Source organism: Manis pentadactyla, chromosome 4, assembly GCF_030020395.1.
Source record: "Manis pentadactyla isolate mManPen7 chromosome 4, mManPen7.hap1, whole genome shotgun sequence".
NCBI classification, from domain to species: domain Eukaryota; kingdom Metazoa; phylum Chordata; class Mammalia; order Pholidota; family Manidae; genus Manis; species Manis pentadactyla.
The window spans coordinates 58,360,629-58,386,059 of record NC_080022.1 but is presented as its reverse complement, the minus strand read 5'-3'; the positions used below and the strand labels follow the sequence as shown (position 1 = coordinate 58,386,059).

The following is a 25,431-nucleotide window of genomic DNA, read 5'->3' as shown; positions in this document are numbered from 1 at the left end:
GTACGGATTTCTCATATATGTTCTGTCCCCACACATGCATAGCTTCTCACATTATTGACATTGCTAACCAGGCTGGTACACTTTTTACCAGGGATGAACCTATAGTAACCTGTCATGATCATCCCAAGTTCATGGTTACCTTAGGGGTCTCTTGTTCTCATAGTTACCATAGTTACTTTTTTTAGTTGCACATACATGGGTTTAGACAAATGTATAATGACATGTATCTGTCATTCTAATGTTATACAGTTGCCCTAGAATCCTCTGTGATCTGCCCTGAAAACCCTTTTTTGCTCTGTCTGCTCATCCTCCCTATCCCCCAACCTGGCAACTTTTTCCAGTCTCCATGATTTTTTCTTTCCCAGAGTATCATATAATTGGAATCATACAGTCTATAATCCTTTCAGATTGGCTTCTTTCACTTAGTAATATGCATTTAAGCTTTATCTATGCCTGTTCATGGCTTGATAGCTCATTTCTTTTTAGCACTGAATAATACTCTATTGTCTGGATATAACACAGGTATCTATTCTCCTATTGAAGGACATAGTAGTTGCCTCCAAGTTTTGGCAATAAAGCTGCAGTTTTTTTGCATGTGGATGTCCTATTGTTTCAGCAGCATTTGTAGAAAAGACTTTTTGCTCCTTTGTATTGCCTTTGCTTTTTTGTCAAAGATCAGTTGACTATATTTATGGGGATCTCTTTCTGGGCTCTCTATTCTGTTCCACTGATCTACTTGTTCTTTTGCCAATTCAACTGTCTTGATTACTATAGTTTATAATAAGTCTTGAAGTTGGATAGCATTAGTCCTCGATTTTGTTCTTCTTTAATATTGTATTAGCTATTGAGGGTCTTTTGCCTCTCCATATACACTTTAGAATCAGTGTGTTGATATCAACAAAATAACTTGCTGGGATTTTGATTGGGACTGTGTTGAATCTATTGATCAGAGAAGAACTAATATCTAGACAATATTGAGTCTTCCTATTCATGAACATGGAATATCTCTCCATTCATTTAGGTCTTTGATTTCATTCATCGAGTTTTGTAATTTTCCTCATAAACTTTTATGTATATTCTGTTAGATTTATACCTAAGTATTTCATTTTGGGGGATACTAATGTAAATAATATTGTGATTTTAATTTCAAAATCTCCTTTTTCATTGTTGATAAAAAAGAAAGCAATTTACTTCTGTATATTAACCTGTATATTAGGCTTGTAATCCTGCAGTCTTACTATAATAGTTTATTAGTAGTTCCAGTAGGGTTTTTTGTTGTTGTTGGTTCTCTTGGATTTTCTAGGTGATTGTGTTATCTGTGAACAAATATAGTTTTATGTTCTCCTTTCCAATCTGTATACGTTTTAGTTTCTTTTCTTGCCTTATTGCATTAGCAAGGACTTCCAGTATGATACTTAAAGGAGTAATGAGAAGGGGACTTCCTTGCCCTGTACCTTATCTTAGGGGAAAACTTCAAGTTTCTCATTAAGTATACTGTTAGGTTTAGGGTTTTTGTAGATAGTCTATAACTTCCAATTGGAAAGTTCCCTTCTAATCTGAATTTACTGAGAGCTTTTATCATGAGTAGGTCTTAGATTTTTTAAAATGCTTTTTATGTATCTGTTGATATGACCATGTAATTTTTCTTTTTTAGTCCATTGATATGAAGGATCACATTAATTGATTTTTTTAATTAATTTATTTTGTTGTCATTAATCTGCAATTACATGAAGAATATTATGTTTACTAGGGTCCCCCTTCACCAAATCCCCCCCACATACCCCATCACAGTACTGTCCATCATCGTAGTAAGATGCTGTAGAATCACTACTTGTCTTCTCTGTGTTGCACAGCCCTCCCCATGTCCCCCCAACATTATACATGCTAATTGTAATGCCCCCTTTCTTTTTCCCCACCCTTATCCCTCCTTTCCCTCCCTTTATCCCCAGTCCCTTTCCCTTTGGTAACTGTTAGTCCATTCTTAGGTTCTGTGATTCTGCTGCTGTTTTGTTCCTTCAGTCTTTCTTTGTTCCTGTGGTCTTTGGGTTTGAGGTGAGTCTCTTGTAAGCAGCATAGAGATGGGTCTTGCTTTTTTATCCATTCTATTATTCTGTATCTTTTGATGGGTGTATTCAGTCCATTTACATTTAGGGTGATTATTGAAAGATATGTACTTATTGCCATTGCAGGCTTTAGATTCGTGGTTGCCAAAGGTTCAAGGTTAGCTTCTTTAGTATCTTACTGTCTAACTTAACTCACTTATTGAGCTATTTTAAATACTGTCTGGTCATCCTTTTTTTTCTCTCTTCTTATTCCTCCTCCTCCGTTCTTTATATGTTGGTTGTTTTATTCTGTGCTCTTTTGTGCTTCTTTTAACTGCTTTTGTGGGTAGTTGATTTTATTTTTTGCCTTTAGTTAGTATTTGGTTGGTCTGCTTTCTTTGCTGTGATTTTATTTTCTCTGGTGACATCTATTTAGTCATCAGAGTGCTCCCATCTAGAGCAGTCCCTCTAAAATACCCTGTAGAGGTGGTTTTGGGGAGGCAAATTCCCTCAACTTTTGCTTGTCTGGGAATTGTTTAATCCCTCCTTCATATTTAAATGATAGTCATGCTGGATACAGTATTCCTGGTTCAAGGCCCTTCTGTTTCATTGCATTAAATATATCATGCCATTCTCTTCTGGCCTGTAAGGCTTCTGTTGAGAAGTCTGATGATAGCCTGATGGGTTTTCCTTTGTAGGTGACCTTTTTCCTCTCTCTAGCTGCCTTTAAAACTCTGTCCTTGTCCTTGACCTTTGCCATTTTAATTATTACGTGTCTTGGTGTTGTCCTTCTTGGGTCCTTTCTGTTGGGAGTTCTGTACACTTCCGTGGTCTGATCGATTATTTCCTCCTCCAGTTTGGGGAAGTTTTCAGCAATTATTTCTTCAAATGCACTTTCTATCCCTTTCTCTCTCTCTTCTTCTTCTGGTACCCCTATAATGCGGATATTGTTTCTTTTGGATTGGTCACACAGTTCTCTTAATATTGTTTCATTCCTGGAGATCCTCTTGTATCTTAACCATTCTGCTTATAAATCCTTCCAGAGTTTGTTTCACTTCTTTAATCTCCCTCTGGACGTCTGTAATCTCCCTCTGGACTTCATCCCTTAGCTCTTGCATATTTATCTGCAGCTCCATCAGCATGGTTATGAGCTTTATTTTTAATTCTTTTTCAGGAAGACTGGTTAGGTCTATCTCCTTCTCAGGGTTTGCCTCTGTGATCTTGGTCTGTATCAATTTCTTCTGCCTTTTCATGGCGATAGATATATTTGTAGGGAGCTGGCACGCGTGTTGGGTAAGAGAAAGTCCCTTCTTGCCAGTTTGTGGCCTTCCTTTCCTGGGAGAACAGTGGCCTCTAGCGGCTTGTGCTGGGCAGCTGCGTGCAGACGGGGTTTCTGATCTTGCCCGGCCGCTATGGAGTTTATTTAGCTCAGCAGTTGCTGTGGGTGTGGCCTGCCTCAAGCTGCTTCTCCTATATGGCAGAGCCGCACTGGAGGGGGAACAGGCGGGAGGCTGTTTATCATGGTGAGGGGCCTCCGAGCTGTGCTGCAGGGGTTCGGGTGCCCAGAGTTCCCCAGGATTCCCTGCTGCTGGGCTAGGTGTCCCAGGGCACTTCCATCCAGCTGTGGGGTCCCTGTCCCTTTAAGACTTTCAAAAAGCACTCGCTTTTCTTTGTCCCTGGGACACCAGCTGCGGGGACCCACTCACAGGTCTTACTGTCCTGTTTCCCTAGTTCCCAGCACCCAACGCACACACTGTGTGTCTGCACTCCAGTGCGGATGGCTACGGCTGGGTGTTCAGCAGTCCTGGGCTCCCTCTCCCTCTCTGCTCCAACTCCTCTCCTCCCGCTGGGAGCTGGGGTGAGGGGCGTTTGAGCCTCGCTGGGCACGGCTTGTATCTTACCCCCTTCGTGAGGCGCTGGGTTCTCGCAGGTGTGGATGTAGTCTGGCCATTGTCCTGTGTCTTCTGGTCTCTCTTTTAGGGAGAGTTGTATTTGTTGTATTTTTAAAAATGTATATGGTTTTGGGAGGAGATTTCCGCTGCTCTACTCATGCCGCCATCTTGGTTCTCTTGCACATTAATTGATTTTTGAATGTGAACTAGTCTTGCATACCTGGGTTTTACCACTTGGTTGTGCTGTGTAATTATTTTTATACTTTCTTAGATTGAATTCGTTAGTATTTTGTTGAAGATTTTTGCATGTATGTTCATAAGAGATGTTGCTTTCTAGTTTTGTTTTCTTGTAATGTCTTCATCTATTGTGGTATTAGGGTAATGCTGGCCTCATAGAATAAGATTGAAAGTATTCCTTCTGCTTCTATCTTCTGAAAGAGTTTGTAAAGAATTGGTATAATTCTTCCTTAAATATTTGGTAGAATTCACCAGTAAACCCATGTGGGTATGGTGGTATCTGTTTTGGAAGGTTATTAATTATTGCTTCAATTTGTTTAATAGATACCGGCCTATTCAGGTTGTTTATGTCTTCTTGTGTGAGTTTTGGCAGATTTTGTCTTTCAAGGAATTTGTACCTTTGATTTAGGTTATCAAATTTGTGGGCATAGAGTTGTTCCCAGAATTCCTTTATTATCCTTTTCATGTCCGTGTAATCTGTAGTGGCATTCCCTCTTTCATTTCTGATATGAGTATTTGTGCCATTTTTTTTCCCCCCTTAGTTAGCCTGACTTAGAGGCATAATGATGTTGTTGATCTTTCTAAAGAACGAGCTTTTCGTTTCATTCATTTTCTCTATTGATTTCCTCTTTCAATTTCATCAATTTCTGCTAATTCTTCTTTCTTTTCTTCTCACTTTGGATTTAATTTGCTCTTCTTTTTCTAATTTTCTAAGGTAGAAACTTAGATTATTGATCTTAGGTCTTTCTTCTTCTCTACTATATTCAATACTAAATGCTATAAATTTCCCGCTAAACACTGATTTTGCTGTACCCAACAAATTTTGATAAGTTGTGTTTTCATTTTCCTGTAATTAAAATATTTAAAAATTTATCTTTAGATTTCTTCTTTGAGCCATGTATTATTTAGGAATGTGTGATTTAATCTCCATATACTTTGGGATTTTCCATTTATCTTTTTGTTATTGATTTCTAGCTTAATTCTATTGTGGTCTGAGAGCAGACATTATATTATTTCTATTCTTTGAAGTTTATTAAGTTGTGTTTTATGGCATTTTAAGGTAAAAGAGTGATTAAATATATTAGGTTATATATAAAGTGTTGTGTTATAACATGCCTTTGGTCAGAACTTAGTCATATGGCCACACATGTAAGGGAAACTGGGAAATGGTCTTTAAAAAAGAAAAAAAACAGCTTTATTGTGATAATTCACATACCATACAATTCACCCATTAAAGGCATATAATTAAATGGTTTTGCTTTATTAACAGATTTGTACAGCCATCATCATAGTCATTTTTAGAACATTTTCATCTCCTCAGAAAAGAATTTACTTGCCTTCTGGCTATTATGGTTAATGCTGTAATAAACATTTTTTTTTATTTGTAAGTGTCAGTGTAAATATATATTTTCATTTCCCTTGAATATATATCTAGGAACTGCTGGGTCATGTGGTAACTTTATGTTTAATCATTTAAGGAACAGCCAGACTGTTCTACAAAGCAGCTTCACCAGTTTACAATCTTACCAGCATTGTATGAGCATTCTGATTCTTCTACATCCTCACCAACTCTTACTGTTTTTTGACTGCTTCTAGATGTCCTGGTGGGTGTGATGTGGTATCTCACTATAGAATTGATTTATATTCCCCTAATGACTGATGATGTTGAACATCTTTTCATGTGCTTATTGGCCATTTGTACATCTTTGGGGAAATGTCTATTCAGATCCTTTACCCATTTTTTTATTGGGTTATTTATCTTTTTATATTGAGTTGTAACAGTTCTTTATGTATTCTACATATGTCTTTTGTCATATATGTGATCTGCAAGTATTTTTTAGCCCTCTATGGGTTGTCTTTCATTTTCTTGATGGTGTCCTTTGAAACACAAAAGCATTTTTTAACTAGTCAATTTATTTTTTCTTTTTTTGCTTATGCTTTTGGTTTCATATTTAAAAATCCTTTGCAAAATTCTGTTTTATGAAGATTTGCCCCATGTTTTCTTCTAAGAGTTTTATACTTTTGCTCTTGCACTTTTCTCTGATCTATTTTTCTGTTTTGAGTTAATTTTTACATGTGGTGTGAGATAAATGTAAAATATAATTCTTTTGCATGTAACTACCCAGTTTCCTTGCACTATTGTTGAAGAGACTGTTCTTTCCTCATTGAATGGTTTTGTTATCCTCATTGAAAATCAGTTGATAAATGTCTGTTTTCTGCCAGTACCATACTATGTTGATTGCCATTGCTTTGTAATAAGATTTTAAATCAGGAAGTGTAAGTCCTCCTGCTTTATTCTTTTTCAGGCTTGTTTTGGCTATTCTTGGTGTCTTGCAATTCCATACGATTTTTAGAATTGTTTATTAATCTCTACAAAGATGTCAGCGGGGATTCTGATAGAGATTTCATTGAATCTATAGATTAGTTTGGGGCATTTTGCCATCTTAGGTTTTTTTCATTTAAAAATCAGTAAATGTCCATGGATTAAAAAAAAAATTCAACCAATATACAAGGATATATAATGAAAAATAAATCTACCTCTCATACTAGGCCCCTCCTAAGAAAAATAGTCTCCCTCTTTACACTCTCCATGATGCCAATTAATAAAAGTAGTTGTTGAAAATATTCTATCTCAACATGTAATTTTGGTAGTATACATGTATATTTAAAAAATAATGCTGTGTTTTGCTGCTGGTTTAATATTGTCTCTCTGCTGATATAGTTTGGCAATATGTATTACATGTCCTTTAAAGTGACCTAACCAAACAGCTAGGGAGCTTCTAAATAGCAAAGCATTCATTTGGTAATATTTCCCTTTATATCTTTTGTTTCCATTAGCTATTCTGTGATTTATTCTGTGCTACTTATAAGTAAAATATTCATATCACATTTGCATGGAAAAGAGTAGTTGAATATTTATTGATTAATGAATAATTGAGAAGCTCAATGCAAGAGAAATATACAGTTAGCCCTTGAACATGGAGGTTGAGGTGCCTGTGTATAAATTTTGACTGCCTCAAAACTTAACTACTAATAGGCTACTCTTAACTGCAAGTCTTACTGATAACAAACAGGTGATCAACACATATTTTGTATGTTATATGTATGATATACTATATTTTTACAATAAACCAAGCTAGAGGAAGGAAAATATTTTTTCAGTTTGTCACAAATCTCCAACAATTTTTCCAATGTTTATTGAAAAAAATCCATATATAAGTATATATACACAGTTCAAATCTGAGTTGTCAGCTATACTTAGTAGTATTCAACAGATGTTTATTGAATGCTTCCTGGACTGGCACAAGATCAGGGATACTATTGATGTGCTTATATTATTTTGGCATGCCTTCCATTCTTAATAAATGAATACTAGGACTCTTCTTTTTCACAGTGATGAAAATGAATAATCTTATTTTGCTTCTATCTAGAGTGCTGAAGTCTTTTTTGCTAAAAAAAAATCACAAAGCTGTTTCTTTTAAATGTGTATGATCTTGTATGTTACCATATGATAGCAGTGTTAAGCATTATCTGGAGATTAGTGATGGGGTTGACTGTGTGTATTCATTCATGTTAGGAAATGTCTATTGAAAATAAAATGTCTTATATTTTAAAGAAAAAATCTTAATATAAATAATATGCCAAAAGCTTACTTCATTATGTGAATTACCAGATTTTAAGTGATTGGGGATAATCAGCTTCAATGTGTCCTAAGCTGAAGTAACAGACATACACCCATTGCCTATTTGGTATACATTTTGTGGGAAGTAATGCCTTCCTTTGTTAACGAAGTCCTTTTAAGGGACCATATTATTTTTCTTAAGAGGAAGAATTGCTTTCATTGTTTCTTCTGAGACATTGTGATTCTTCTTCTTTTTTTTTTTTCTAGACCAGTCTTTTATTTATTTATTAAAAAAAATTTTTTTTGGTATCAATGGGCAGTTACATGAGCAACATTGTGGTTACTAGACCTGCCCTATTATCAAGTTCCCACCACATACCCCATTACAGTCACTGTACATCAGCATGGTAAGATGCTATAGAATCACTACTTGTCTTCTCTGTGTTATACTGCCTTCCCTTTGTACCCCCACTGCTACATTATGTGCACTAATAGTAATGCCCCTTTTTCCCCCTTGTGGAGATTGTGTGTGGCTCCCCCTTATCCCTCCCTTCCCACCCATCTTCCCTTGTCCCTTTCCCTTTGGTAACTGTTAGTCCATTCTTGGGTTCTGTGAGTCTGCTGCTGTTTTGTTCCTTCAGTTTTTTCTTTGTTCTTATACTCCACAGATGAGTGAAATCATTTGATACTTTTCTTTCTCCACCTGGCTTATTTCACTGAGCATAATATGCTCTAGCTCCATCCATGTTGTTGCAAATGGTAGGATTTGTTTTCTTCTTATGGCTGAATAATATTCCATTGTGTATATGTATCACATCTTCTTTATCCATTCATCTACTGATGGACACTTAGGTTGCTTCCATTTCTAGTCTATTGTAAATAGTGCTGTGATAAACATAGGGGTGCATATGTCTTTTTGAAACTGGGCTGCTGCATTCTTAGGGTAAATTCCTAGAAGTGGAATTCCAGGGTCAAATGGTAATTCTATTTTTAATTTTTTGAGGAACCTCCATACTACTTTCCACAATGGCTGAATTAATTTACATTCCCACCAGCAGTGTAGGTGGGTTCCCCTTTCTCCATATCCTTGCCAGCATTTGTTGTTGTGTGTCTTTTGGATGGTGGCTATCCTTACTGGTATGAGGTGATATCTCGTTGTGGTTTTAATTTGCATTTCTCTGATGATTAGCGATGTGGAGCATCTTTTCATGTGCTGTTGGCCATCTGAATTTCTTCTTTGGAGAAGTGTCTGTCAGATCCTCTGCCCATTTTTTAATTGGCTTATTTGCTTTTTGTTTGTTGAGGTGCATGAGCTCTTTCTGTAATTTGGATGTAAACCCCCTATTGGATATGTCATTTATGAATATATTCTCCCATACTGTAGGATCTCCTTTTGTTCTACTGGTGATGTCCTTTCCTGTACAGAAGCTTTTTAGTTTGATGTAGTCCCACTTGTTCATTTTTGCTTTTGTTTCCCTTGCCCAGGGAGATATGTTCATGAAGAAGTTGCTCATATTTATGTCTAAGAGATTTTTGCCTATGTTTTTTTCTAAGAGTTTTATGGTTTCATGACTTACATTCAGGTCTTTGATCCATTTTGAGTTTACTTTTGTGTATGGGGTTAGACAATAATCCAGTTTCATTCTCTTACATGTAGCTGTCCAGTTTTGCCAACAACAGCTGTTGAAGAAGCTGTTATTTCCCCATTGTATGTCCATGGCTCCTTTATCATATATTAATTGACCATATATGCTTGGGTTTATATCTAGACTCTCTAGTCTGTTCCATTGGTCTATAGGTCAGTTCTTGTGCCAGTACCAAATTGTCTTGATTACTTTGGCTTTGTAGTAGAGCTTGAAGTCAGTGTGTAATTCCCCCCGCTTTATTCTTCCTTCTCAGGATTGCTTTGACTTTTCGGGGTCTTTTGTGGTTCTATAAGAAATTTTAGTACAATTTGCTCTAATTCGTTGAAGAATGCTATTGATGTTTAATAAGGATTGCATTGAATCTGTAGATTGCTTTAGGCAGGATGGCCATTTTGACAATATTAATTCTTCCTATCCATGAGCAAGGGATGTGTTTCCATTTATTGGAATCTTCTTTAATTTCTCTCATGAGTGTCTTGTAGTTTTCACACTATAGGTCTTTCACTTCCTTGGTTAGGTTTCTTCCTAGGTATTTTATTCTTTTTGATGCAATTGTGAGTGGAATTGTTTTCCTGATTTTTCTTTCTGCTAGTTCATCATGAGTATATAGGAATGCAACAGATTTCTGTGTATTAATTTTGTATCCTGCTACTTTGCTGAATTTGGATATTTGATCTAGTAGTTTTAGAGTGGCTTCTTCAGGGATTTTGTGTACAATATCATGTCATCTGACATTGTAATTATTCTTTGAAGTTTCTTTCCCTCTAACTTTCTTTATGATATAGGCTTTCTGAAAAGATTTTGGTGCATCGTTATAAACCATATATTTTTTACTAATTAAATATTAAATTCCAGACCCAGATTTGAGTTATTGGAAATAAAACATACGACTAAAGATAGTCTCATCAATAATATCTAGAAATCATGTATACTATTTTTACATATTTAAGGAATTTAAAAAATGGCTTTATAATATAAATATTGGCTTAATATAAGTTTTCTTTTACCAGATGATGGACCTAGCCAAAGTGATTCTGTTATTGAGACCGCTATGACACTACCAAGTGAATCCAGAGTCAATGTACATGCCATCATCACATTAAAAATATTAGACTATAGGTATGTAATTCATTTTTTAAACACCACAAAACACATAGTAAACTTTCAGAAATAATCCTTCAGAAAAAGGACAATTGATGAGGAAAAATTCATTAGAATCATTAGTACTTGATTTAGAATGATAGCAATTGCAAAAACAATGATGAAACATATACCTTAAAGTACAATGAACTTAAATGCCCATTCCTGTGATGATATGTGTTTATTATGCCTAAGAGATAGATAGATGGTTATTAACCATTAAATTTTTTTATGGTGAAGAACAGTTTATTATTATAAAAAATAAGAGAGTGACAGTATTGTTTGGTAATAAAATGTTCTGACTCAGTAACTAGCACCCAGAGAAGATTTTATACCGGGGGATTTGCTTTAGTAAATAAGAAACAAGTACTATTTACCTAATGAATACCTCCAAGGAGGCAAACCATTTATATATCTGAATACAAATTAAATAATATGTCATAATAATAATGTGCTGTGGTAGCACGTGTATTAAACCTGAAACAATTGTAATATTGGTATGTAAATTGAGGCAAGTCTAAAATGTTTATTATGAAAATGTATTCAACTGGTCAAAGAAGATACCTATGCAAAAATTGGGAATGGTTGTTAAATATTGTTTCAGTATTATATAAGGCAACAATGATAAAAATAATCAATACTTTCAGACCTCTTGCCATGATTGCCTCATGTCTGGGTAGTAAAATGAAAATACAAAAGAATACAGACTGAAGTCAGATAGGTAACCAGATTTATTTAATTATTTGCACAGCCAGCATCAGTATCTGTCCTCTTTTCCTTAATGTGTCAGTAGAAACTACCTCCTGGGCAGTCCAGATACAGCCTCCATTTCAGTTTTGTTGTGTTTCATTCACGTTTTTCTTACCCCTTGCTTGCTACTCTTTGATGTTTATAGGAATCACTACTAAAAGGCAGCTTCCTTATTTGATGCTGTAACAAACAGTGGTGCTCTTCCACACTTAAACTTTTGTCCCTCTTCTCACATAACATGGCATGGCAACCTAGCAACTTGTCTTCCACATATAATATACACTTTTATTCAGTAGGTATTTTTGGAGCCTACAAGGTATCAAATCCTATGCTAGGTGTTAAAATACACTGAATGATGAGACAGACTTGATTCCTGCCTTAGAATTTCTTAGCTTAGAATTTATTTAATCTCTGGCTTTCCTTCCCTTCATCCTGAGTGTATACCATTTATTGAATCCCTATTTTATGCTGAGCACTCCACTAGGTACTTTACATAAACTGTTGTTTTTAATCCTCCAAACAATTTATAAAATAGTGTTGATACAATTTTATTTGGGATAACAGTTCTCACTTTTTAAAGGCACAAAGCACATAAGACCATACACCTTAGATTGTTTTGTAAATTTCTTTGTAATTTGTTTTCCTCAGAGACTTTAACTGGAAAGGAGTATTCTATTTAAAATATAAATTAATTCTCAATCTCAAGGCATAAATTCCTTCAACTGAATTTTTAAAAATAGCATAAATCTTCAAAGTTTGATAGAATAAGTACTCCATGAGTTGAATATTTCTGACAGAAAAGATAAAAATACTTCATCTGCAAAGCAGAAAATGGTGCCTAAAGTGAAATAAATGGCATAATAACTGAGGTTTAGGTTCTTTTTACCTATCTGTATTACAATGTCTTTCTTAAACAATATTGCACTGTTGTTTTCTGGTTCATATAGTCATTCACTTAGCATTCCACTGAAGATTATTTTAAGTGGATGATATATTAGGCATTAAAATTATTAAAGAAGATTGTAAGGATAATAGCTAATTATAACAACATCAAATTGTTTAATCTGCAAATGTCAGAGTTCTATGCTTTCATTTAAGTATACTTTCACGTAAGATTGAATTTGCATTTATTGGAAATCTTACTGGAAATTTGTGTGTTTACATTTGCAAAAGATCTGGGATAAATAACAATAGCTCTTCATACTCTAATTTCACAGAACTGAGGTTCACGAAAGATAAATCACAAACTTGTTAATTGCAGAACCACGAATAATTTTGTCTGAGGCCATACTCTGTCTACTTTGTTACATGCTAAAGGAGAGATAAATTGGTTTAGGTTATGAGAAAACTAGTTTTGTATAATAATGAACTTTTAAAAATGATTGTTACCTATGCCCAAAGCAAGTTGACAGATAGCTCTATTAGAAATTTTTAAGAAAAGGGGTGACAACAATTTTTAAAATTATACACTTAGTTCTACTATAAGTAGAGGAATCCATTTGCTATACTTCTTATCCATGTACTGTATAACTATATAGACATCCTAGATTCTGAAGATGTATCTCTGCTTTTATTCATACTGAAGTATATAAATGCTCAGAAGATGTGACACTGTGTGACATAATATATTTTTGGAATTCCTAACAATTAACATTCTATAGACTAGCATTCTGTATGTGGCATTCTGTACAGAACTTCAAAATTAACTGCCTTGAAAATCTCCTTATAAAATCTTTAAAGCCCTTTAAAAATAAAAAGTAATAATCATATCTTTCTGGACTGTTAAGAATGATACATTTTAAACCACTTTTCATTTAGTGATAAACAAACAACTTTGATTCCTGATGAAGTGTTTGATGCAGCAAAATGCAATATTATCACATCTATTAATTTCAGTAAGAATCAGCTATCTGAAATTCCAAAAAGGTAAGAAGTATTGATGATGTCATTTCTGTTATGACTCATTCTCAGTTGTTTGCATCTTAGTTGCAAGAATAAATATTTTTCATAGTTCTTAAATTTGAAAGTATATGTAAAATTTCTAATATGTAAAAATCAAGCTTTTAGATTTGCTGTCAGGATAAATTTGCTTTTAGGGATCTTGGATCAAACAAGCTGACTGGGAATGAAGATAGGCATTAAAAGACATTATCTTACTACCTAATTCTTACTTTCTCAGTTTATCCCACAATCTGGTTATTCTTATACAAAACAGTGTTATTCTGTTGTCAGTTATTTCATTATATTTTTAGCCATTTAAAAGGCCAGAGGAAAAAGATAGTAAAGACAAACCTTGCTCTAGAGAGTTTCTAAACACAGTCCTCTTTCTCAAATTTTTATTTCACAAATCACACCTCTCATTAATTTATGATTGTAAAATAATATTTATTCATAAAATTTTAGACTAAGTGAAGTTTCAGACTAGGCTAAATAACTAAAATCATTTATAGTCTCATTGCTAATTTATTCTATCTTCATGGCATATTTTATTTCAAGCTCTTCACCATTTAGAATTTTATATACAAGTTGTATCTTCACTAGTTTATTTTTCATATTTCCCTGTTGTAAACAATATTTTTAAAATCTAACGTTTCTCTATTACCATAAGGTTGGTAATGGCAATATATAAAACAAAAAATATTGTTCTTTAGGCCATATTTCCAGAAGAATTACAAATCTAAGAGTATGGCTGTTGATGCATTCTATCCAAAAACTTTCCAAAAATGTTCTGTCAGTTAGATAGCCAAACATATTGTATCTTTCACTGTATTTTCTTTAGCACATCATTTGATTTTCTTTCCTAATATGAAGACAAAAATGATTTAGCATTATAGTTTAACTTTCACTTATCAAAAAACATATATAACATTTCGTGTTCTTATAGTTAAATAATAGCATACTTTAAAATGACTGATTAGTATTACTTAGAAATGTTCAACTCTTCTCTTTAAGCCTTTGACATGAGTTGCTTAGTAATGATACTTACCAAACTTAGGAATTAATGTTTTCTTGCAGCATGATTAAATGTAATAATAATCTGGATAATAAATATACTTTCAATGTTGATATATTTTAAAAACATTTTGAACTATTCAGAGACAGATGTTATATTATGCAGTCTAAAAAGAAAACTACTATGTTGCAGATTATATGTGTAATAATTTATTTTATGGTTTGAGTTATTAACATAATATAGTATAAAAATTTCTTAGGTTTGTTTTTTCTTTGCCCATAATTGGTTTAAATATAAAATAAATGGGTTCTTAAATTAAAATTGAACATTCGTTGAAAGTCAAATAGAAATTCTTGGACAGATAACATTAAAGCTGCTTAAAAATTATTTTTCTCAGTTACACATCCATACTGATTGAAATTTTTGTTAGAAAAATAAAAGTTACAGAAAACTTAGTTAGCAGAAATAATATAGGATTTTTCCCTGCTATGGCCTGATTGTAGCTTTGAAGTTCTGATGGTGAATTTAAGTGCTAATATTTTTTAATTATTTTTGTTTCAGGATTGTGGAGCTGAAGGAAATGGTTTCTGATGTCAATCTCAGTTTTAATAAGTTTTCCTTTATATCCTCGGAAGTATGTTTGCTTAAAAAATTGACATTTTTAGATCTCAGGTATTTATGGATACTATTGCTTTGGTTTTTTCATTACAACTTATCTTTGAGTTTTGCTTAGCTTTTGCCCTTTCCCTAGTAATTTCCTAAGTAAGTTTGGAAATTAGCCTGTAGTTTATTAATGATATTTTAGGAAAAATCTAAAATTAAGCATTTAGAAAATATTTTAATCAGACATTGATAACTTTTAGACAATTTACAGGGTAAGTAATAAAAAAAATTATTTAAAATATTAGAAAATATTAACACATTCTTTAGAATCATGCTTAAGCAAGATTACAGAAAACACCTGGAAATCGTTTGCTTCACATTATTTGCTTTCCTGAAAGTAAACAGTGTAAAACTGTCAAAACCCTATTCTGGCCCAGTAGCTAACATGGCTTCTCTTAAAAAGAACTTACTTTGTTTCAAGATATTATATGAAACATTCAGGGCCGGAAAATAAAGAAAAACACTATGAATGGCAACGAAAAGAAAAGAGGATCTGGATAATTTTCTTTAACCTATTTCTTTGCATTCAGAAGTCAAGCCTAATATGTAAAAGTCACACTTTCTACAATTCAACCTTTTTGTTTCCTCTGTACTTTTCTCCAGTTGTCTTTACTTATTTATTATAGTGTTGAATGACCCCCTGCTGATTTCCCTCCTTTTCCTAGAGTCTTCTACCTACTGATAACAGACATAAAAGCATATTTTAGTCACTTAATTAGAAAACTCCATGTATGAGTTTTCTATAGAAATTTTAATAGAAAATTTAAATAGAACCTAAGTTGTACTGAGAGAATCAGAAGTGTCACAGTTCTTTGAGGATAATAATATTTGTCTCAAGTTAGATAGTCATTTATTTTTTATTTGCCTGGGCTCTAACACTTTATCTATAAACTATATCTCTATTATCAGTAGGCTCCTACCGTTCATATATTGTGACTAGGTGTGTGTTTAATTTTTAAGTAAAGTTCTCTTGCTTTGCTCATACAATAGTCAGCTAAGTTATATTTGTCTGAGGATTTATTCTTCTTGTATAGATAAATTTTTTTTTACTTAAGGGATTAAAGCAAATCTAATACTCTGCTTCTACTTAGTATAAAATTGCTTCTATTTTGGGGTGGCAATTACATTGGCAAAACAGTATAAAACCACATTTTAGTTTAGTATTAACTTTAGTATTAACTGAGCAGAGAGAATTAATTCATGTCCCCATTGCTGCTGTCTTTATTTCTTTTTGTCCCATTCATCAGCATACATGGAGTTTTCTAATTAAGTGACTAAAATATGCTTTTATGTCTGTTATCAGTAGGTAGAAGACTCTAGGAAAAGGAGGGAGATCAGCAGGGGGTCATTCAACATAATAAATAAGTAAAGACAACTGGAGAAAAGTACAGAGGAAACAAAAAGGTTGAATTGTAGAAAGTGTGACTTTTACATATTAGGCTTGACTTCTGAATGCAAAGAAATAGGTTAAAGAAAATTATTCAGTTGTAATAGCCATCTAGTTGTATATAATTTTCTCACAAATAGTTTCTATTGCACAGCATCTAGAATCCAACTTTCTTGTTAACCTTTCTTATAACATTGTTCCTAGATCCTTTCAAAAGTAAATGAGATTCTATTTACTGCCGTCCTTCATCATGAGATCTAAAAAACACATGCATCATGCAAACTGAAATTCTAGAGTAGAAATGGGTTTGCTTAATACTTATGTAGGAGAAAGCTGTGTTTCTAAATATGTAAAATCTCTTTAGCTTCCTGTCTTTTTTTTCATGTATTTTTCAGTTCTTTTTGGAGTAGAATTTCATGTCTGTATGTGAGATATATATATACCAGTAAAATACTTGTAGTATCAAATGATGTGATATTTACAGGCATGATCTAAAGGGCTCAAGAAGTATTGCCAAGCTCAGTTTGGAGGAGATAAGATGTGAGTTTACAGTGCTTGCCCTGTTAAATCTAGTATTAGAGTTTGATTGCATTATCAGCTGGCTATATATCGGTATTGGACTTTGTGTGCTATCCAAATAATTGAAACAGCTGACTGATTCAGAATTCTCAGGACTCAGCCTTAATGAGATCAGATCAAAGATTGACAAACTGAGCTTATAATTTTTTGTCTGACCAACACTTAATTACAAATTAAAGTTGTAAAAATTTTCAAACTTTGTAAATCATCTTTTTTTCTCCAATTTAGGAATAATTTCTTAAATTCTTTGCCTGAAGAAATGAAGTCATTGATACAACTACAAACAATCAATCTTTCCTTTAATAGGTAAGAGACAGAACACACACATTTGTGACTAATGATTATTCTGGGTAAAATTTGTAAGTCTTATTAGAGAATACAACTAGAAGAGACAAATGAAAAGGCCTTATATTTTTACTTTATTTAAATATCCAGGTTTATTTTCACTTAGATCTACTTAGAATTAAAAGTAATGTTGCTTTTGTAGAATTTTCAACTGATGTCTAGCAGATATTTTAGTTCCTTTTAACCATTTAAAGAAACCTGTAGCCTAGTAGGAGGACATATATGCAAACAAATAATTTCAGTTGCTGTAGTGGAAGCATAATACATAGACAAAGGTGTTCCCTGAGGTTACTTGAAGGTAGAGCAGGTAGCATTAGACTGAGACTTGAGAGACAGACATTTACCAGGTACACAGGGATAGGGCATCTCAGGTAGAGCACATAGCATATACTAAGGCAAAAAGATGTGAGAGCATGGTGTGTTTGGGACACTTCAAGATGTTCAATTATGGCTCGGACCATAAAGTGAGGAAGTAGAGGTGTAGAAGTAATGAAGCTGGGCATATGAATAGTAGCTAGCTCTTTTAGAGCTTTTTACACCAAATGAAACTTAGATTTTATTCTGCAAACACTGTAAAGATACTGCTAATAATTAAGAATAGCTAATATTTATTGGGAACTTATTATCTGCTGACACTGGACCAAGTTCTTTGCATATAATATTTCATTTAATCCTCACAAAAGCCCCACATAGTATGTTCTATTATTAGGTCCGTTTAAAAGTCAAGGATTAGGAGTTAAGTAATTCACTAAAGGCTCACATAGCTAGTAAATTATAGAGCTAGGATTTGAGTCCAGGTGATTTGACTCTAGAAGTTGGTCTCTTAACAACTATGTCATTGTTTCCCATGATGAAAATTGATTCTAGTAACACTTTAAATATTGATAGTTAACATTACTGTATTCCAGCTACTATCCTAAGCTCCTCAAATATATGAATTTAATTCTTATAGCAAGTGTATAAGGTGAACTATTATTATTCCTCATGTACAGATGAGGCAGCTAAGGCATAGAAATGTTAAAATACTGCCTATTTAAGTTTTTGTTCTGTCTGCTCCATTATTTGTTCTGTCTCATATGTAGGTTATAGCATTTTTTCATTATTTAAAAATATCTGCAGTCCTCAGATCTCTCCTAATTTTTATTTGTAAATTGAACGATCAGGTCTCTATTAGTTGTCTGTTGAGCTAGTAATTGCATTGTCAAGTAATTGTCTTTGGGAGGTGGCAAAAGCTAACTCTGATTTCCGTGTGAACAGGTAAGTTACATCTCTTTAAATTACCTTGCTCACGGGTTGGTGCGGAGGATGAAGAGGAGGGACTACTTAGGGACAGTTTGGTCCATCTGTACTGCTGGCTACTGACTCTCCAGTCTCTCTGAAACTTGGAGTTGCCTTGATTTACCCCTCACTAGTTTATTATTTTTTTTACCTCAAGGCAGCAAAGGGAGGGTAGCATGGGGAAGTGAAAAGGCCACAGCCATGAAGCTTGCCTTCAGCCCATCCTTGTCCTTTCTAGTCCAGGCTACAGCTTTCCTTATACTGAAACCATGCCAGCCTCTGTCCCTCATGAGATACTCAATGATTTTGTGTAAATTGCTGAGCATTGCTTTGAGAGCCATCAGCCTTCTCATCTCTCTGTAGCATCTTCAGGAATTCTCTGGATGAAGAATCTGGCAGCCGATGCTAGTTGGTCATCTTTTCAAGAGCCAAAAATGCACTTATTTTAGAAATTTCAGTCCAAGCAAAATATAACTCTAATTTTTACATAATACATTGAGGGTGATTCTATTTCATAAGTAAAAGTGAACTAAGGAAGAATGTTTATATGGGGACATGTTGTAGAAAAATCTCAGGAAGATTTCCTTGACTCCTGAATGTGAAAAGTAAAACATGGGATATTTATTATAAACTTTGTTTGGTTTTATACAGTAAGTAGAATCTGTCCCAAGGTTTCTAAAATGTCTGTCTTCTTCCTATTCTGGAAAATTTGAATATAGGACCTACATTATAAATATAAAATATAAAATAACTTACACTAAAGAAAACTTCATATCATGATTTTAAACTAAAGATCAGCTAATTGAAGGAATGACTTTGCTTCTGATTCCAGTATATTTAGGTGTTCTGGTCATATTTTAATAGGTTCAAAATACTACCTGAAGTACTGTATTGCATCCCCACACTTGAAACAGTTTTGATTAGTAACAATCAGATTGGATATGTGGACCCTCAGAAAATGAAGACAATGAAAAACCTGATCACATTGGATCTTCAAAATAACGATCTCCTGCAAATTCCACCAGAGCTTGGTAATTGTGTGAATTTAAGGTAACTGCACCACTTTGCTAATTCATTCCATTTGTTTGACTGATTTGTTGAAGTGTTTTCTCTTGTTGAGGTACTCTTGCAGGAAAGCAGAAATAAAAAATGTAATGTTCTGTTAAAAATAAAAGGTAACAAAACTCAGAATCCCAATTCTGTTTTTCAAACTTACCAACTTTTTTTAGCTTTGTTTATATGACATAATGTATGTGCAAATGTAATAACTGATTATTTATATGGATACTTTTATCATCACTGTATGTGTATAACCTGAAACTCTCCTCGTGTCAGGGAATTATGAACTCCTTACTATGCAGAGAGGGCTTTTCAAACTCTGATTACAGACAACCACCATTTGTTTCAAGCTCAGTATTGTCTTTCTTATTTCTTATTCTTTGTGTTTGCTGTTATCTCTTGCCTCAAGTACCTTTACCCTGCTTTTATCAGTAATCACCCTAAACATCACCTTTGACAACCTTTCCTCTTCTCCAGGCATAGTCCCTCCTCTAATTTCCTGTTCTGCTTTATTTGGACTCATTTATAAATATCATTTATTTTTTCCTCCTTTAAAAGAGAGTTGTCCCCATGCCTGGAACATTGTAAGCACCCAATAAATGTTTGTTAAATGAATGTAAAGGGATGTCAATAGAAAGCTGTGTAGTTAGGCAGAATGTGTAGGAAGTAGCTCGGTTAGTGAAAGCTGCCTGAGATGGTTTGGCATATTTCACTTGGCTAGGGCAGCACTGGCATCTGCATTGCCACCCATGTCAGTTAATCACAGGAGTCAAGTACCAGGTGATTCTTGCTGTTTGCAGTGGCTACATTCTGTAAAGTCTTTGTGAACACCAAATTAGCAAATAATGGACCATTACTTATAGGGGAGCTACCGTTAGGTTCTTTTGAGCCTTTGGTCATAACATTTTCTTCAACCAATCAATACATACCCTTGTTGTATGTGTGTTTCTGTATTAGGACACCTTATTTAACATCGTTGATTCATTAACATTGAACTAGGCCAAACATCACAGTAATTTATGCCTGAATAAAGCTTATCTAATGTGTGTTTTCTCTCTTAGTCCCATGGCAGTCTTGTGTTTAGGAAAACTAGACAGCACTTCACCGCACTTGCAGGCAATTTTAAACAGTGAAATCACCAACAAAAAGAATAAAATGCAAAATATGTTTACTTATAGACCATAGAAAGGGCTCTTGTTTATAGTATGAGAACTGTAAAATAAGAAGGCAGGGCAACACCTTGTTCAACCTCAGCTGGGAATGTGCCTGTTGAGTGACTCAAATTTTTTGCTGCGCTGTCCATGTACAGAAATGACCTCAGAAGTGCCATGTGTATTGATTTGAGGTTACAAATAAATTTAATGAGTAGACAAATTAGCAAATATGGAGGTCTGTCAATAATAGATTCTACTATAATTCTTTTTTTAATAAATTAAGAAAATTAGTTTTTAAAAGAATTTCCAAGGCACATGGGAGTATTGAAGATATAATTTAGATCCTACTATATTATATGGTACGAATTATTTTTTATACACTTTTGTTTATACACTATTGAAAATTAATATAAAGACTTTTATCTTATAGTTTTAAAAGATATATTACTAGTTATATAAAGAAACAAATCAACAAGCCCTTAAGTCTGAAATTGAACCTCATTTCAGAACGTGTAAACAGATTTACGTATGTGTCAGGTTGAGGGGAGAGGGCAGACTTATGTTAAAATTTCCCAGGGTGGAGGGGGATATATTGATTACATTATAGTTATTGGCACAAGTATTTGTCAGTGTGCTCATTCTAATAGCTGTGTATATATAATTCAGCCATTTAGCATATGGTCATTGTAAGATTAAGAAGCAGGTGGATAAAATGGTGGTTCCTCTAATAGCTGTGTGATCTTGGACAAGTCTTTCCTACCTCCTTGAATTTGTGTTTCCTTATATATATCTTATCTATATAATATATGAAATGGGAATTTTTATCTCTATAAAGTAGGAATATTGATGGCATTTACATCATAAATAATATCTACTTATTAGATGTAAAGTCAGTGAATGTAAATTACTTGGCATGGTGCCTCTCACATAGTAAGTATTCAATTAATGTTTTGGTTATGATTATAGTTACAATTCCAATTTAAATGCTTAGATTTGAGAAGGGACAAATAGAAAAAATACACAAATTTTATTTATAAAATTGAAAATGAAAGTAGAAGAAAGGCCTCCTTAATGGAAGATGTTAACATTCTTAATTTCTCTCTTTTTTTTAGAACATTACTACTAGATGGAAATCCATTCCGCATTCCTCGAGCAGCCATATTAATGAAAGGAACAGCTGCTATTCTGGAATATTTGAGAGACCGAATTCCTACTTAACTTGCAGTTGTTTTAGTCTTGGTCATGTTAATTCTTAGAATTCTTATATTGATAACTAACATTTTCCTAAGGTGGTGTATACATTTATAATGGCGATAACCATGTACAGTGTTCATGCATTTGTTCTGAGTGTTTTGCAGAAGATTCATCCTACTCACTTTCATCTCCCTTACAGCAGAGCAGTTTCTTCAGAAATGAATTTTTATTTGGTGTAGTTTAATATTTTTATAATGACAAAGTATTTTTGTAGAAGTGTGTTTTTCCTCCCTCCCATGTCTGTTTGTGTTACATATAATGTGACCAACTGACTTGAATATGACCATCCAAATTCTACCGTTTTATTATATATGAGATTGAATTGAATTTTATTCAGTACTCTTATTTGGCAGTTAAAAAAACAAGTCTTCATTTTACATGGTAGGACTTTTATGATGTGATTGGTCTCAGTATAAGTTTTAAATTAACACTCACTCCCCTGTTTTTGTTTTAATCAATTTGAAATGTTTCTTTTCTAGCCTTTTCCCCATGTTCTATGAAATCATTTTGTCAGCATTGGTAATATTACAGAAATGCTGCACAAAATACAGCATTGGTAGAAAAAATAGTAAAAAATGTTATAATTTCTGTCACAATTTTGAATTTAAAACAAGTTTTCTTAATCATCTTAATAATGTTTCTATACTGTAATCTCATACTTCTAGATTCAAGAAAAATTTAAAGAGATTGGATCTGTGTATTTCCCACCGAGTGTGAGCATTTTAAAAATACCCTTTTTTTATTTAAAAAATGTACTGAAGACATTTTATTAATTCTATGGATAGCAGCAAAAGAAAATAACTAACAACAGATACTGCATAGAAATCTTGAAATGTACTGTGTTTAAAACCTACTAAGCAGGTATTTGTGTATATAATCTATTCTGTTGGTATATTCTAATCCAGTTTGTGCATTTTTTTAATTTCCAGGGCCTTAATTTTAAAATCTGCTTATACTCTTCATAAGACCAAATTGTAGTCCGTCCTGTGGTAATTTTCTAAAAGGGAGTTTGTTATAGGTGAGCTTAATTTAATAAAAGCAAATAAAACACTTTTAAGTGGTAAAGACACCTCAAGACAAATGCTGGGCATAGAAGCCACAGGGCATAAATATGCAAAGAAGTAAAAAGCTAACCTTTTCAAACAATAAGGCTTCACTCTCACTTACCAACTTAACATTTCCCTGTATGGCCCCGGAAGATGACTGGTTAGCCAGAGACGGGTAAGATTCCTCAAGGAAGGAACAACCTAAGACAGGCACAGTCGCAGGGGGGCCATCAAGTGAGAAAAAGGGGGATCAACAGAGGTGAGGCTTAGAACCTCTCCCCCCCATTCTGAGAGAAATCTTCTGCATACGTGGATGTTTTATTGCCCTTGTCTAGCTTGGATTAACACATAGTCTACAGGCACACACTTGATCATCTACATTTGCTCTCTTACAACACTAAACTATGTTTTCTACCTTTATCTTGTATCTACCTACCACTTCAGCATTTTATTAAAAATAATAATAATAAAGAGAGAAATGTGGTATCCACATATAAATCAAGCATAAAAATCAAATGAGTATTCATATTTGAACTGACTGTTTATAGTTCATAATGCATAAGCAAAACCGAAAGCTTCTGTGATGACTGCCCTTGTACTGTTCACCATGTAACTTATTCACTATGTAAGAATTTGTTCTCCATGTAAGAACTTGTTCGTTATGCCTCAGAAGATTGGAGACTGACCAAAATTAGGCTTGGGGTGGATTAATGATTGTGCATTGAGCATTGACCCGCCTATACAGAATTTTATTGTTGTTAACAACCATTTGATCAATAAATATGAGAGATGCCCTCACAAACAAACAAACAAACAAAAAAATATATATATATACACACTTCCAATTGTAAAATAAATAAGTAACCGGGATGTAATGTATAGCATAAGGAATATAGTCAAAATATTGTAACAACTTGGTATGGTGATAGCTGGTACCTAGAATTATCATGTATATAAATGTTGAATCACTGTGTTGTACACCTGAAACTAATGTAATGTAATACTGTGTGTCAACTACCCTTCAATAAAAAATAATTATCTGAAAAAAAAAAAAATTAAGTAAACTAAAAAAAAAAACACTTTTATTTATACCAAAAATATCAGAAGTAGGCTGATAAGTCATTATAAAACTTACCATGTAATCCTATTAAGTAGACTATTGATAGAATGCATATTAATTTACATAGATAGATGGATAGGTAGACAAGTAGGAAAGTAAATAGAATTATTGATAGCTTTTGGATGATTGAGGCATGCTCATATTATGAAAAAAATCATTGCAAATAAAGATAAATACTGTATGTTCATAATAAAAGTTACATTTTTTTCAAATACTAATTACAATGTTTATGTTTTGGTTATAAAAGAAACATGCTCCTTTCATACTACAACTCTGGCTGACTAAGAAATCTGCTTTGTTATTAAACAAGAGACGCTTTACAATAAGGTGACATTTTATTATTTATACAATAAAGAGACTTTTATGTTATTCAAAACACTTTTTTAAATACTGAAAAAGTTGAGTACACCAAAGCCGAAAAATGGCTCTGCTATACACTGCACAGCATTATTTTAGTCCCTGTATTTTGTATCTGTACAGAAAGCATCTTCAAAATGCATTCTAATCACATTGTACACTTTTACTGATTAGTGTCAATACATAAAATAAAACTTGAGAATACATCTTGCATTTGCAAATTAACTGACAAAGTAATTAATTTCACTGATTCAGTAAATTTAAAATATATATTCATAGGACTTCTTTCACATAAAATGAAGCAGCTTTCAAGGCCTTTATGGTCTCATACTGCAAAAAAAACCACTAAGTACATTCACAATCTATGTTAATAAAGTAGTAAACGTGTCTTCATTCAGTTTTTATTTACATCAATATGTAGTTCAACTAAAAAGTACTGTTAATTGTGATAGTTTTTAAACACATACAAAAATGACAATTTTTATATATAATTTAAGCTCAAAATCACAATTATTTCTCAAAATATTAATTACAATACAGCCATTTCAATTAAACATGTCATGATTTAATTTTTCTATAAAATGGGAATTTTTTTTTTATTAAAGGAAGCAATGTTTTGAATTGGCTAGAGTTTACCTATATAGAAAACCTTAAATGTTAAGAGGTGTTTCCTGACCTCCCGCCCCAAATTTGTATACAACCACCTAGACTAGCAAAGAGACAGAAAAGGCCCCAATTTATAAAGATTAAGCCTCTTTTGCTATACCGCGTGGCTTGTTTCTTCCATAAAAGCTTTATAAGGGAAGTGCGAATAAACTACGCAGTGAAATTCATGCATTAATATACATATGTCTTTGTAAAATGTTAGTGTTTACTGGTGCACATTAAAATGTTCACAAAGACTGCA

General features: G+C 33.4%; 1 protein-coding gene across 1 annotated transcript in view; it reads left to right on the top strand.

Annotated features, from left to right (window-relative positions):
* LRRC40 (leucine rich repeat containing 40) overlaps nt 1–24,379 on the top strand; it is a 67,601-nt gene extending 43,222 nt beyond the window's left edge. The window contains exons 10-15 of the mRNA XM_036890167.2: nt 10,450–10,558; nt 13,148–13,255; nt 14,844–14,954; nt 17,140–17,217; nt 19,399–19,584; nt 21,860–24,379. Coding sequence (XP_036746062.2) covers nt 10,450–10,558; nt 13,148–13,255; nt 14,844–14,954; nt 17,140–17,217; nt 19,399–19,584; nt 21,860–21,965 — 698 coding nt within the window. The 3' untranslated portion in view covers nt 21,966–24,379. The remainder of the gene's footprint in view (nt 1–10,449; nt 10,559–13,147; nt 13,256–14,843; nt 14,955–17,139; nt 17,218–19,398; nt 19,585–21,859) is intronic.
* Nucleotides 24,380–25,431: the final 1,052 nt, after the last annotated feature.